Raw genomic sequence first — 15,449 nt, forward strand, 5'->3', positions numbered from 1 at the left:
AAAAAAAAATTAAAAAAAACCCAATGGGACCTAATGAAACTTAAAAGCTTTTGCACAGCAAAGGAAACCAGAAACAAGACGAAAATACATCCCTCGGAATGGGAGAAAATTTTTGCAAATGAAGCAACTGATAAAGGATTAATCTCCAAAATTTACAAGCAGCTCATGCAGCTCAGTATCAAAAAAACAAACAATGCAAATCAAAACTACAATGAAATATCATCTCACACCAGTCAGAATGGCCATCATCAAAAAATCTACAAACAATAAATGCTGGAGAGGGTGTGGAAAGAAGGGAACACTCTTACACTGTTGGTGGCAATGTAAATTGATACAGCCACTATGGAGAACAACTACAAACAGAACTACCATATGACCCATCAATCCCACTACTGGGCATATACCCTGAGAAAACCATAATTCAAAAAGAGTCATGTAACACAATGTTCATTGCAGCTCTATTTTCAATAGCCAGGACATGGAAGCAACCTAAGTGTCCATCAACAGATGAATGGATAAAGAAGATGTGGCACATATATACAATGGAATATTACTCAGCCATAAAAAGAAATGAAATTGAGTTATTTGTAATTGAGTTATTTGTAGTGAGGTGGATGGACCTAGAGTCTATCATACAGAGTGAAGTAAGTCAGAAAGAGAAAAACAAATACTGTATGCTAACACATATAAATGGAATCTTAAAAACAAAAAAAAATGGTCATGAAGAACCTAGGGGCAAGATGGGAATAAAGACACAGACCTACTAGAGAATGGACTTGAGGATATGGGGAGGGGGAAGGGTAAGCTGGGACAAAGTGAGAGAGTGGCAGGGACATATATACACGACTAAAAGTAAAAGAGATAGCTAGTGGGAAGCAGCAGCATAGCACAGGGAGATCAGTTCGGTGCTTTGTGACCACCTAGAGGGGTGGGATAGGCAGGGTGCGAGGGAGACGCAAGAGGGAGGGGATATGGGGATATATGTATATGTATAGCTGATTCACTTTGTTATACAGCAATAACTAACACACCATTGTAAAGCAATTATACTCCAATAAAGATGTTTAAAAAAAAATCTGTTGCTTAGTGTAAAAATAAAAAAGATTGTCTTGAGAAAAAAGCACTTGGGCAATCATTTCAGCTATGAGTGAATGTAGGTGTTTTTTTCAAGAAATGCCATTTTTTACTTGTAAGAATGACATAAAAACAATAATTGTTTTCAGGCTTGGATATTTGTCAGATATTGCTCAAAAATGAAGTGAACCTTTCACTTCAAGAAACAACTCTAGCTGTCAGGTGAAGATTAGAATTTTGCAAAACTTGTATCTGCCACTGTTAGCTTGGCAGCTTCTCAATAGTTAATGACTTTTTGGATGAGATCAGTGTTGATATTAACGAATGTGATTTTTTTGATATTGTATAATAAAATGTCTCATAATTGAAAGATCTGCATAATTCAGTGCACCAGTATTTTCTAAATGACCAATGCACAACATTACAAAATCATGTATGGGTAAAAGAGCCATTCAAAGTGCAAGATAGATTGATGGACTTGAATATAAAAGAATCTGAAAAGTTCACTGATATAGTTTTAGATTGTACATTGCAATTAAGCTTTAAGAAACTACCACGGTCTGAAAAGGCCCTTTGCTATTACATGCCCGTGTAGGGCCACCAGATTTTCTTCATGTACTTCAACTAAAACAAGGTATTGCAACCGGATTGAATTTAGAAGCAGGTATGAGAATCTAACTTTCCCTATTAAGTAGAAATTGCAAAAATATAAAACAATACCACTCCTCCATTATTTTTTGTTTGTTTTGGAAAACAATTATTTTTCAGAAAAATGTTATTTTGTTAAAATGCAATGGTTTCATTATTGTCATTTTTAAATAAATAAATACATAATTTTTTAAATGTCTCAGTAAATACTAAGAGTTATAAACCCACATAAAAACTCTTTGGGATACTTGATAATTTTTAGAAACGTGAATGGGTCCTAAAACTGATCAAAAAGTTTGAGAACTGCTGCATCATACCACACATACTTCTTTTTTTTTTTTTTTTTAAATTGAAGTATAGATGATTTACAATATTGTGTTAGTTTTAGATGTACAGGACAGTGATTCAGGTTTGTTTTCTTTTATTTTCTGTAGAGTACATTCCATTATAGGTTATTACAACATATTGGGTGTAATCCCCTGTGCTATGCAGTAAATTCTGTTGCTTACCTATTTTATGTATAGTAGTTTGTTTCCGTTAATCCCATACCCTTAATTTGTCCCTCCCCTGCTCCGTCTCCCCTTTGGTAACCATAAATTTGTTTTCTATGTCTGCGAGTCTATTTCTGTTCTGTATATAGATTCATTTATATTCTTTTTTAGATTCCACATATAAGTGGTATCATATAGCATTTGTCTTTGACTTATTTCACTAAGCATATACTTCCTTTTACTTGCCTCTCAACCAGTATAAGGATACATTAGATTGAAAACAGGGTGAGGATTTACTAAAGAGGGAAAGTTGCTGGATACTTAACTTGTATGTATGTGTTCTTAGCAAGAAGATACCAAAATACTACTTTGTCATTGCCTATGGAATTAATAAGTCTTTGGCTTCTGAGATATGAGTCCTTTCTGAAAGGTAATTAAGCTCTATCGTAAGAAAGAGAGCTCAGTAAGCCTTTTGTATTCAAGGGCTTTAAAGAACCCAAGGTCAGTAGAATGGGGTTAGGACTAAAGTCAGGGAAAACAGCAATAGCCAGACAAAGGACACATCCTGGCACTCCACACATGGATTAGAACAGGTTAGTGGGGACTCTTGTTATGGAAGACTCTAAACAGGGTGCAACTTCCTAATTTACCCTGTAACCACACTTGATAAAAATTTAAAAAGCTCACTGTCACTAATCTCCTCTTTAGATTAAAACCTAAAATATCTTTATGTAACAATAACAACATGAAGGCCAGGAATGAATGAAGGAACAAATGAACAAACAAAACAAACAAATAAATACATAAATATTTCTGAGAAATCCTTTCACATTTTTGGTTAGTACAAACTCAGCTCAATATAAATTTTGAAAATGACAGTGATAAACTTTTAGGGAGGGAGAAAATCAGTAGTAGTATAAGCATCCATTAAGACTGTAGTTAAATGACAATGGTTTTGCCAGCATACTTGCTTATCACTGAATTTGCTAGCTTTATCTTTAGCAGACAGTAGGTTCAAGAGGCACATATAGTACTGAGATACAGCCCTTATCATTTCTCTTACTGGCCACCGGACAACTTTTCATAATTTGCAGGTTGAATGCTATTTATAGCATTTCAGAAAAATAGTTTCCTTAAGAATGAAGAAGCATACTTTCCTGTTCTCATTTCAAAGGCCTGGTATGTTTTCAGAAGCAGAACATACCCCAAGACAGAAATGATAAAAATCACTCTGGCCCCAATTTTGCCAAATATACATTACTCACCCTATTTATATGTAAATCGCGTAACTACCATGATATATATAATCTAAGCATCACATCAGTGCACAATATTCCTAACTATTCAAGCTTCAGCAGTACTCAGTATTCAGAGTTCTGTGACCCACGGCAAATGGAAAGGAGCCAGAAATCACAATCTTTCCTGCACTAGGAGTCTGCATTTTAATGATGGAAGATTAATGAGGGCTTACTTTGATAGGATTAGTTATTGAGCAGGAAACTCGGTTTGGGATCTCATTACCAAAGTGTCCACATTTGCCCTTGATGAATCCTAGCCTGTATTGTTGTTGGAGGTGCAGAAAGTCACCTAAGCAATCATCTTTTTTCTTTTTTTTTAAACATCTTTAATGGAGTATAATTGCTTTACAATGGTCTGTTAGTTTCTGCTGTATAACATAAGCAATCATCTTAAAGGTAGAACACTGAAGGCAATAATTCGGGAAAAAAAAAAGCAAGACTGCACATACAAACTAATGACATGTAACTAAAAAAAAGTGATTATTAATAGAATAAGAAAAATGTTAGAAAAATTCTCCATTTCATCATACCTCTCCCACCACTATTCATTGTCAATAATCTCTACGTGAAAAACATCAAATCTGTTTGCAAAATTAAATTTAAAAATAGTCTCAACATTTTCATGTTATCTCCAAACTTGAGAAACAGGCCAACAAAACACACACAAAAAATCAAGATTCCAAAAAACAAAAAAACAATTTTCCTATTAACATTTTAACTGTGTTAAATATCTTTCCTTTTGCCCTTTCTCTATGACAAAAGAATAGTCATAGAAAAGGGAATTTCCTCCAGGTTAAGATATATTCTCTTTCCCCTAACTTCTCTTTTGTTAACTCTAGGACTCTCAATAGTGATAGAAGTGTTCCCTAGAGGATGTTTGGAAATACATGTAGAGTCATTTTTCAGAAATAATGTGTAGGCATTTTATTGTCACAATGATTAGGGGATTATTCTAGACAATCAGTGGCTGGGGGCCAGGGATGCTCAGTATTTGCCATATACTGGACATTCTCAACCCACAGGGAATTGTCCCCCACCCCATGTGACTCATAAAACTAATCACACTATATATATGAATCAATATTACTTTCGCATTATTAGTATTGAAGCTTTTACAAGAAGTTATACAAAAATACCCCAGTAATTATAGGAGAGGGTCATAATGGAGAGGGAAGCTAAACAGAATAAAGATGTTGTATCAAAATTATTGAATTATTAAATAATTAACTCACCTTATATAGCAGCACATTTAACAAACACTAAAGTACCCTCCACTCAGATTTAACAAACATTAACTAACATTTTGTCACAAATGCTTTGAAAAATTTTTAAAGTAAAATAGTACATTATAGATTCCAATATAATGGAAAGCCCCTTTCTACCATTCCTCAATTCTAATTCTCTCTTCTTTAAATATTATATGTTTTGTGCTTTCTATAACTCCTGTAAGAATTCCTTCCTAGATGGAAATTATAAATACGACATTCCGTATGTATGTCTTCTAGGCAAGCTAGAACTTATTTTTATGTATGGTGTGAGGTTGGCTTTGATTCCCACCTCCCTCCATATAGTTACCCAACTGCATCAGGGCCATTTATTGAATAATCTTTCCAAATTGACTTATAGAGCCATTTGTCATATACCAAATTCCATAGCTGCATGGGTTTTTTTTGTGCTTTCTGTTTTACTAGTTTATATTAATATCACTGCACTAGTTTTCTTTTGGTTAATATTTGCCTATTTTTTTAATCTCCTTTTTGACCAATATCCTTAAATTTTTACATATGTCTCTTATAAATAGCATATAGATGGATTTTTAAAATATCTAAAAATTTCCTTTACTAGGTAATCTACTTAGCTTACCCTCCCTTCTGTGTTTTCTCTATGTTTTTAAAGGGGTGGATGACTTTCCTTTGTTCTACACTCCCCCATTCCATTTAAAAGTTATACATTTTCTTTCTATTCTTTTCGTGAATACCATTAAAATTTTAACATGCATTCCTGTACTTCTACATTTCTTGTGAGCAGAGACACTAACTGCCCTTTGTTCTGCAGTATAGTTTCAACGATGTTTGTATAAAAATAGCCTTGGTAAATAGAGTCTCTTTTTGCAGCAACAGACAGGTTTTCTTATAGCCTCAGAAGAAAAAGATAGCCTCTCTCTCTCTCTCTTTCTTTCTCTCTCCAGAGTAAAGGGAAGATATGTTTACTATCCATTAAAAAAAAAAAAATCAAGTTCCCTAAACTCGGAGTTCCTCTCCTATAACGCAATCCACTGCATTATGCAGGTATCACTTGGACCCTCTGTCGTCTCTATGGGATTTGGAAGCAAGGGAAATCAAGACAAATATGCTAATGCTCATGCTGCTTGCTGTGCTGTGAGTGAGAAAGTCCTTTGTCTCTAACACAGGAGTCTTGGATTTTCTGCCAATATCCATGAAACAGTAACAGGCTCATTTATTAGCTTTTGAGTAGGGTAAAATCAAATCCCAGATCTGAAAGGATGCCTGACTTGATGTCTAAATATAAAGAGCATATTTACTTTCCCCTCAAATGATACAAAATCATTAGAACACTTTTAAGTTGAAATCCCACTGACTCTTACCTTTCATGTTATTGTTACCTAGAATTTTACTTCCATCATGCTATTAGCTTTTCCCAAATTGATTTTACGTATAAATATTTAATAGTCATTGTTTAATTAGACTGCAAACTTGTGAGGATTAGAGGAGTGCTTAAAGAGGGTTAGAGCAGTGCTTAGTGCACAGTAAGCACTCAATATACGTCCACATTATTTTTTAACAATGTTTTTTGCTTGCCTCTTCTCATATACCATATACTTTCAGAGTTTAATTTTTCTGATTAAGCAAAGATAAGTTATTTTTCCATATGTGATTTTTTAATACTATGTTCATGAATATGTCTAAGGATTTTATCAGACTATCTTTATAATTCCATACATATTTTTCTACATAAATGATTCTTCTCAATCTAAAACTCTGACTAAAGCAGTGTAGTTTTCTGTTTAGTCACTGAGCACAATTAGGTGCTTTCAAGGGAATTTTTAAAAAAGAATTATCCTTTTTTTTAAGTCTATATCATAGTATTTTTTCCCTCAGAAACCTAAAACAATTACCAACTCGGCAATCAGTTCCTTTATAATTTCTTCAACTTTAGCCATAAGATTTAATCTAGTATTGTCTTATGCCATATAATGTGAAGCAGGAAAGGTAGAGTTATGTAAAAATGAATACTTAATATGATAATATATATACTGGTTAATTTTTTACAAAGTTTTCTACCTCTATACATAATTATAGGGCTTGATCTTATTTTGTTTTATAAAATGTATATATATTTTTTGGAGCCCTCATTGAGCAAGCCATGTACTCAAATGAAAGGTGTTTCTCCATAGGCCTAGAAGCAAATACCACTGTATATATAAAGGATGGCTACTTTAGGCCTGACGTTGACATCACAGAATTACAGTGCAACACACAGAGCAATGAACTAGAATTAGTACACCTATGTTTTAGCCTCTGTTCTCCCACTGGAAGATGAACCAGACTAGGGGCAGAGGGCTGTCAAATGATATAAGTTAAAGTTTTATGTTCTGAGACTATTTAGTTGTGTTACCTTCTCAAACACTAAATTTCTTATCTATTAAATGCTGAAATTACTTGCTTCATACACCTTACAGATTTGTCTTGAGAATCAAATGGAATGTTTGTGAAAGTATTTTTAAACTTCAAAGCACGCTGCAAGTATTTATACGGTAAGTGTTACTGTTAACACTTTAAATGCCTTAGTATAGTGTTAATATAAACATTTTTCACCCCTAGTCTTACCATCAACATATGGGTTTCTGGATATAAGCCTTAAGAGGAAAGGTATGATCAGGAAACAAAGAAGGTTAAGATGGAATAAGGAGATTGCTCTCTCAAAAAGGTTCTTTTTTGTTTTGTTTTGTTTTGTTTTACAAAGTCCTACGATACTGTACTCCAACTGTCTTTTAAAAGAGGTTTGAGTCCGTGTCACATACTACATGTGAGTAATAGGCTAAGCTATACCTTGGCTAACCTTTGACAGTCAACTCTGACTTTTGGTTTGATAAGGAACCCAAGAAGCTAATGAAGTAAGCCAAAATCTGGCAGTTTCCGAGGTAATGTATCAAGCAAAACACAGAAGCAGCTACTTAAGAATTTACTAAGTTCAAGTTTCCTACTTCTTCAAAAACAGGCCTGACTATCAAAAAATCCAAGTGAAAACTGCTAACATCACAGCTTAATACAACACTCACACTACCGGGTTTTTAAAAATAATTTGATAGTATCAAGAAAAATAAGATACTTCCCCTTTACTTAAAGTGAGAATAGGGAAGGTAACCACACAAACTTTATAACAAAAGACTATAATTAGTAGCAGGAACTTGTTTAGATACATGGACTTCTTAGGACAACAAAACTTTAAAAACAGTACTTTGTTGTGCTGCCGATTTCTGCTTTATTTTTTTACCTCATTTCTATTAATGCAACAAGTACTTACATCTGGAATAAATCCAATTTCATTGAGATGATTGCTTAGCTCTGGATCATGGAATGCAATCATCTGAGAGAATACAGTCAGATACTCTGAAATGACAATAAAGTTTAAGACAATCATTTTTTTTTTTACATAGTACTTCAAATAAAGACATTAAATCCACACAAATTACAGTTTTATTTACATTTTGAATGAGACTTGGTTTCTCCATGGAGCGAACATACTTTATTAATTTTCTGTTTTGTTACTACTTCAAACATGGCTAATTATTAAACAAACAAAGCTTTTCATTAAAAGCTATGCCACAACTTATTTTCTACCTTCAGAGCTGTCACTTCATTTCCTGAATCACAAATTATTCACATGACGAATGATTTTTTCCTATTAAATTCAACAAAATCATTTTGTCTAGTGATACTAAATCTGTCTTGCAGGGCTTCCCTGGTGGCGCAGTGGTTGAGAGTCAGCCTGCCGATGCAGGAGACACGAGTTCGTGCCCCGGTCCGGGAAGATCCCACATGCCGCGGAGCGGCTGGGCCCGTGCGCCATGGCCGCTGAGCCTGCGCGTCTGGAGCCTGTGCTCCGCAACGGGAGAGGCCACAACAGTGAGAGGCCCGCGTACAGAAAAAAAAAAAAAAAATCTGTCTTGCATTTATTAATTGTTCAGAAAGTGTAACATACTTAAATAAGGAACAACACAGTCACAAATAGAATAATTACACCTCAAATTTGTTTACATATACAGATATAGGCATTTGTTCCAGTAAAGTGAAGACCCAGGACAGATCCTAAGGCCCAGGGAACTTCTGGGTTTAACTTTTCTTTAACTTCTTTTTTTCTCCCTCCAATTATCAATGGTATGTTTATAGTCCTAATTTACCTAGAAGCCAGAGGTATGCAACATCAACAATCATAAGCATTCAACTTTATGTTGATGAAAGCATATAGTTATTAACTTTAAAAAGCACACTTCATTTTAAACTAGAAAATCATGCCTCAGGCAATTGTCCACAGATATGCTCCAGTTTATTAAATATCTTTCTTATCTGAGCCTGATAAAAGATAATTACTATGTAGGATTACATGGCTAATTAAGGATCTACTGAAGAAACCTAATCCATCATGAAAACATTTTCCTTGTATTCTGCCAAACACTTATGGTTGGATTTATATATGTGTTATAACTGCATACATATATATATACACACACATACATATATAAATACACACAAATATATGCGTGTATATATATATAAAATATACACATAAATATGTGTATACACTTATTTTGCATATTATTGTATACCATATATGTAAATATAAATTATAAGGCTGGCAAAAGTTTTGGTTGCTCAGGATAAGCTCTGGAATGAGATACAGTATGGTTTGTTACATTCAGAAAAATTTCTTTAAGGGGGAGATATGACAGAACTGATGATATCAGCACTATGTCAAATTTCAAGTTATCTCAAAAATGAATTTAAAAGTTCCTTAGAGCAAATAAAAAAAAAACTGAAATGCATATGTCCTTTGATTTATGAACCAACCTGAGAGAATTTAAGAGGAGCTACAGAAAAACAGACTGGTAGTCAAAATAAAATAAAAGATCCCATGGATATTACTGCTGACTCTTAAAATATTCATAAAATACTCTAATTGTGATTTATAATAATGAAGATTTGCATCTGAGCTATAATAACCCCCAAAACAGTATTTTCTGATAGGTGACCTATGTAAGGGTAAATGTTATTCTTAAAAGAAAACCAAGGTATTCATGAAATTTCCTCTTAAACTTCAAGTGAGGTTTAATTTTGTACTTTTGCACACAATCATGTCTTACATAAATTTCTGTTTTACTGAAACTTTGCACTTTTTAATTTTTTGCAATGAGATATGAAATGAAAATAGTCTTTTTCCCTTCTAATCCCACCATATTAAAAATTCTTATTCCTCTCCTCTAGAATAGTTTTTTTAAATTTATCATATACTTTTAAATGACAATTCTCAAAGAATTCAGTGTAAGGATTTTATACGACACTATCATATTTCTGTGCAGCTGTTTATAAATAAGCTATCCGTTTTCAAAAAATTTTTCATAAAAGAGATACAGAGATGAAATTTTATTAAGTCCCACACATGGATATCCTTACTTTTTTCCTTTTCGACCAGTCTTTCTGCTTTCATTCTCTTAGCAAGGGTAAGGAGAAGATGAAGGATAATGGGCAACAGATTTAAAGCAAAAGGTGTCCTCTGCTCACAAACCAAAAATGGCATTCTCAATTCTGTAACTATTTGTAATTTTCCATCAGGCTGCTAGTTTATTCTGAAGATAGAACTATAGATAAATATGCAGAGAGTCATAAATCTCTTGTCAACTAAAATGTGCCCAAACTAAATCATTTGGTGACATTAGACTCACGGCACTCAAAAGAAGTCAAAGTTATTTTACTGCAAATGAACCCAAATTAGATTATTTCTCATTATGAAGTTTGCCAGCTTACTGTCAAATTTAGCTTACTGTCTAAAGCCACAAGAATAAGCACCAACCTTTATGTCTAAATGGGAAGAAGGGGTTTCAAAAGAAGAGAAAGGAAAGAGAAAGGTAATTTTTAGGGCATATTTGTGAATCATTTTATTTTTTGCTCACATACCCTGCTCGAGTAAAAAAAAATCTACAAGCAGCTTACTTAATAGATTTTGGAATATTTCTAATAATGGCAGAATATTTTCTGTCTCAGGAAATTTCTCCTTAGTCACATGATGCAAGACATTTTTGAAAATGCTCAATGTATTTCCTACTACCTTTCAATATCCTATCATTAAAGTCATCCATGACAAAGATGTGCATTAAACTGGAAATATGCAATGTACTGTTTTTCCAAATATATAACCCTTAGAGTGAAGTTGCATACTCTCCTTCTCTCTTTGCTACTGTTGGATGAGAAAGGAGATTTATATTTTATTCCCATTTGACAACTGGACTTCAGACTTTGATGCCTGTCTTCCTTTCTCCCCCTAAAAGACTTATTGAATGTCTATGTGTAGTGGGACCATACATCCTAGTTTACCTGGGAGAGACCCAGTTGCCAATGGTAGACTCAGTGTCTGGTGCATTTAGTGCCCCTTCAACCCTCAAAAATATCACTATTTAGTTATATATTCATCCTAGCTATGTGTGGCACTACATTAAATGCTAGGGACATTACAGTGAAGAAGATACTTCCCTTGCCCTCAAAGGATTTATAAACATATATAAGTAAACAAAAAATTGGAGAAATTTTCCCAGTTTTATTTCCCAAGTTTATATGGTACTTCCCCTCTCTTTCCCTTTCTGACTTCCACATCTTCTAATGGCTCAAGTGTGACTCTGCCTTGGTTTTATAAACAGTGTAACAATATGCTGAATGCTGTGGTGAAATTCCAGTGGCCGTGTTGGTGAACACCACACATAGTACAGTGACTTCAAACAACAGTTTAAATGTTTTATAGGCCAGTTTTCTGGGTTGTTTCTTTATTAAGTGCAAAATGACATTAAGGTACAGTTGGATTTTCCATGAAGGATTAGTTTCCATCCTTAATAACTAAGCGGCTGCCTCTCCTCACCGGCCTGAACCTGCCTTTTTTTCTCTTCACTACCTTAAAGTATGTCTGTCTTGCAAGTTATAACCCTGTTTTCCAATATCACTGAAACTCTAATCAATCTATCCCTTTCAAATCCCTCCATTTTCTTCAATCCAACTGGCACTCTAAGGTTCTGAATCTAAGAGTAATTTTAATAATCGTAGATAATCTTAGGGGGCCAACCCTGAGTTGTTTAATCAGTATATTATTTTTTAAAGTTCCTATGTGTTGGTACTTTATCAACTCAATGGTAAATTTGCTGGGGACAATTTGATAGTGCCAAAAATGATTATGAATATTCATTTCAGCAGAAGTAATTAAATTATTATCTTCTTAAAAATGTCTGCAGGTAATAAGTTAATAGAACCATGGTTAAAAAACAAAACAGAACAGGACATCTTGACTAAATAGATAATTTTTCTGTCTTCTTTAAGAGGCAAAGCATTGAGTTTTATAAGCATATAAATACTCTATTTTATGAAAAACTTTAAAATAAAGAAGTTTAAAGTTCTATTAGAGTATAATTATAAAAACATTTTGGGACTTCCCTGGTGGCACAGTGGTTAAGAATCCACCTGCCAATGCAGGGGACACTGGTTTGAGCCCTGGTTTGGGGAGATCCCACAATCCGCGGAGCAACTAAGCCCATGTACCACAACTGGTGAGCCTGCACTCTAGAGCCCGTGAGCCACAACTACTGAGCCCGCGTGCCACAACTACTGAAGCCCAAGCGCCTAGAGCCTGTGCTCTGCAACAAGAGAACCCCCTGCAATGAGAAGCCCGCACACAGCATCGAAGAGTAGTCCCTGCTTGCCTCAACTAGAGAAAACCTGCAGGCAGCAACAAACACCCAACACACCCAAAAACAAATAATAAATAAATTTATAAAAAATAAAAACAAACTAAAAACACATGTTTTCAAAGAAGATTTAATGTTGCTACTGAATATAGAAACTTTTCATCTCAGTACAGACAATTAAATGACCAAATGAATACGCAGTATTACAATTAGCTGTTGAATTAATTGGTTTCATATGACACAGGAGTTTTCCAAAACTATGGGAAACAAAGTGTGTACGTGATATTTATGCTAATCAAAATCAATGTTATTTTGAAGTTTAAAGCTTAAAACACCATAAAACACAGGGGGACAGGAGGACAATCAAAGAGGGAAACCAATAAAATGAGAACTGAGTATTTCTAATTCCAAGCCTAAAATATACATTTTGAAGAAGAATAAATCATTGCTCTTCCATAAACTTTGGCAACCAATAATCACTGTACTGTTTCAGCTCATTCTTTAGCTCTCCATCCCTCTTCCTCTGGCTCCATGGACCAGATTTGACTACTGGCTGTTTTATCAATCCATTTTGCACTTTTTTTACCTCAGTTCTTTTCCTTGCCCTCTGTCTTCAGAATGTCTTTCTCCCTTCCACCAAGCAAATTCCTACTCAAATTTCAAGTTCATCAATAAGTATCCTGTCTCTGATGAAACCTTTCCAGACATGCCATTTCTTTCCTTTGCCACCAAAAACAAAGTTAAAAAATCAAAATAACCTCACCCCACTTCTTCCTCTGTGCTAATATAGTAATATGTATACTTATTTCATTGACTTCTAATTAGTTATTTTCACATTTATTTCCTATATTTGGCTATGAAATCCCTTGGAAAAAGACTGAATATTAAAGTACATTACTGATTAATCAATCAAACTAAATATGAGTCTTTTTGGCCTTTCTGACCAATCTCTCCAAATTTGTGCTGTGTACACTGTGGTTTCTCTCGTATTTCCATATATGAAACAAGATATGGTCTTGCTTATTTGTATAATAAGCCTTTTCAAAGTGTATTAAAGAAGTTCATAGTTAAAAAGTATGAAAACTCATCTTTTTCAACATATATCTATTTGAAATATGAAACAATTTGTGGAGAAATGAAACTTTTTAGAGGTTAAAAATAGGAATCTCTACAGAACCAATAAAGAAGTTAATGTAATGGAAGCTATCTAATATGGCCCTGTAAGAGCTGGCCATCTAGTGAGGCACCATCCAGCTATCTCATAAATAACATAACCAACTCATTTTATAAGTCCTATTTTAATTGTTTTTCTGAGAATTCTCCATCTTCATCTTTCTTAAAGCACAGGAATCTAGCTAAGCACTATGCTTGTAGAGGCCTGACAAATTTGGAAAAAGATTATTTCCAGGCTTTCATATATGAAAGTTCAGTTAACACTACAGGTTCATGTTTGTTTTTCCAAAAAAAAAAAAAAAAAAGCTAAGACCATTTTATTTATTGTGATCTATATTAAAGGCAATGATTCCATCGGACAAAAAGGGTGCATATATTTTTCCTTTTAAATGTATCTTTTATACATTAGAGCTGTGGCTATGTATCATATAGCACGCTATTACTCTCTATTTCAAAGTAATTTAAGATGAGACATAGAAAGTGGATTCTGGTAAGATACGCTAAGGAGTGTTTTGCTCAAATGTTTTATTATAGTCAAAATTATTTGAAAAGCACATTTAATATATTACAGACATTTCACTGTATACATGATCCTTGTAAAAGTTATATGGAATATTTTATAATGTGATATATATTATAAATAAACACTATAAACTGTATTATTGAGAAAAATACAAGTAAGCCCTATGGCATTTTTTTAAAAAACCATATGAGTTTAAAATTTTGACTTTTTATAGAAAGAATTTTGTTCTTTCTATAAAAATTGAAGAATACATTTAATAAAAAGATACAATATTACTCTAAAAATTGTCTTGCTAAAAATGTCTTTTTTATGTATTATGAGTCTTAAAATTTCTAGTGACATTTCATTGACTCCATAGGTTTAACCTACAAACTACAAATACTAACTCTGAATCACAGCAAATGGGAAGAGAATTTGATTTGTTCAACTCTTACGGAGAAAATAGAAGTGCTATTTAATCCTTTTTTTTAATTTTTAAAATTTTATTTTTTTTTATGCAGCAGGTTCTTATTAGTCATCAATTTTATACGCATCCATGTATACATGTCAATCCCAATTGCCCAATTCATCACCCCCACCCCGCCCACGGCTTTCCCCCATTGGTGTCCATACGTTTGTTCTCTACATCTGTGTCTCGATTTCTGCCCTGTAAACCGGTTCATCTGTACCATTTTTCTAGGTTCCACATACATGTGTTAATATACGATATTGGTTTTTCTCTTTCTGACTTACTTCACTCTGTATGACAGTTTCTAGATCCATCCACGTCTCAACAAATGACTCAATTTTGTTCCTTTTTATGGCTGAGGAATATTCCATTGTATATATGTACCACCTCTTCTTTATCCATTCATCTGTCGATGGGCATTTAGGTTGTTTCCATGACCTGGCTACTGTAAACAGTGCTGCAATAAACATTGGGGTGCATGTGTCTATTTGAATTATGGTTTTCTCTGGGTATATGCCCAGTAGCGGGATTGCTGGATCATATGATAATTCTATTTTTAGTTTTTTAAGGAACCTCCATACTGTTTTCCATAGTGGCTGTTTCAATTTACATTCCCACCAACAGTGCAAGAGGGTTCCCATATCTCCACAACCTCTCCAGCATTTATTGTTTGTAGATATTTTGATGATGGCCATTCTGGCTGGTGTGAGGTGATACCCCATTGAACTTTTGATTTACATTTCTCTAATAATTAGTGATGCTGAGCATATTTTCATATGTTTGTTGGCCATCTGTATGTCTTCTTTGGAAAAATGTCTATTTAGGTCTTCTG

The 15,449-nt window shown here is 33.9% G+C and overlaps 1 protein-coding gene across 2 annotated transcripts in view; it reads right to left on the reverse strand.

Annotated features, from left to right (window-relative positions):
• The window catches only part of TBCK (TBC1 domain containing kinase), a 240,719-nt gene that overhangs the window by 129,389 nt on the left and 95,881 nt on the right, over positions 1 to 15,449 (reverse strand). For both annotated transcript variants that reach the window (XM_024119218.3, XM_024119217.3), the window contains exon 20: positions 8,057 to 8,142. In XM_024119218.3, coding sequence (XP_023974986.1) covers positions 8,057 to 8,142 — 86 coding nt within the window. The remainder of the gene's footprint in view (positions 1 to 8,056; positions 8,143 to 15,449) is intronic.

The sequence above is a fragment of the Physeter macrocephalus genome, chromosome 7 (assembly GCF_002837175.3).
Source record: "Physeter macrocephalus isolate SW-GA chromosome 7, ASM283717v5, whole genome shotgun sequence".
NCBI classification, from domain to species: Eukaryota; Metazoa; Chordata; class Mammalia; order Artiodactyla; family Physeteridae; genus Physeter; species Physeter macrocephalus.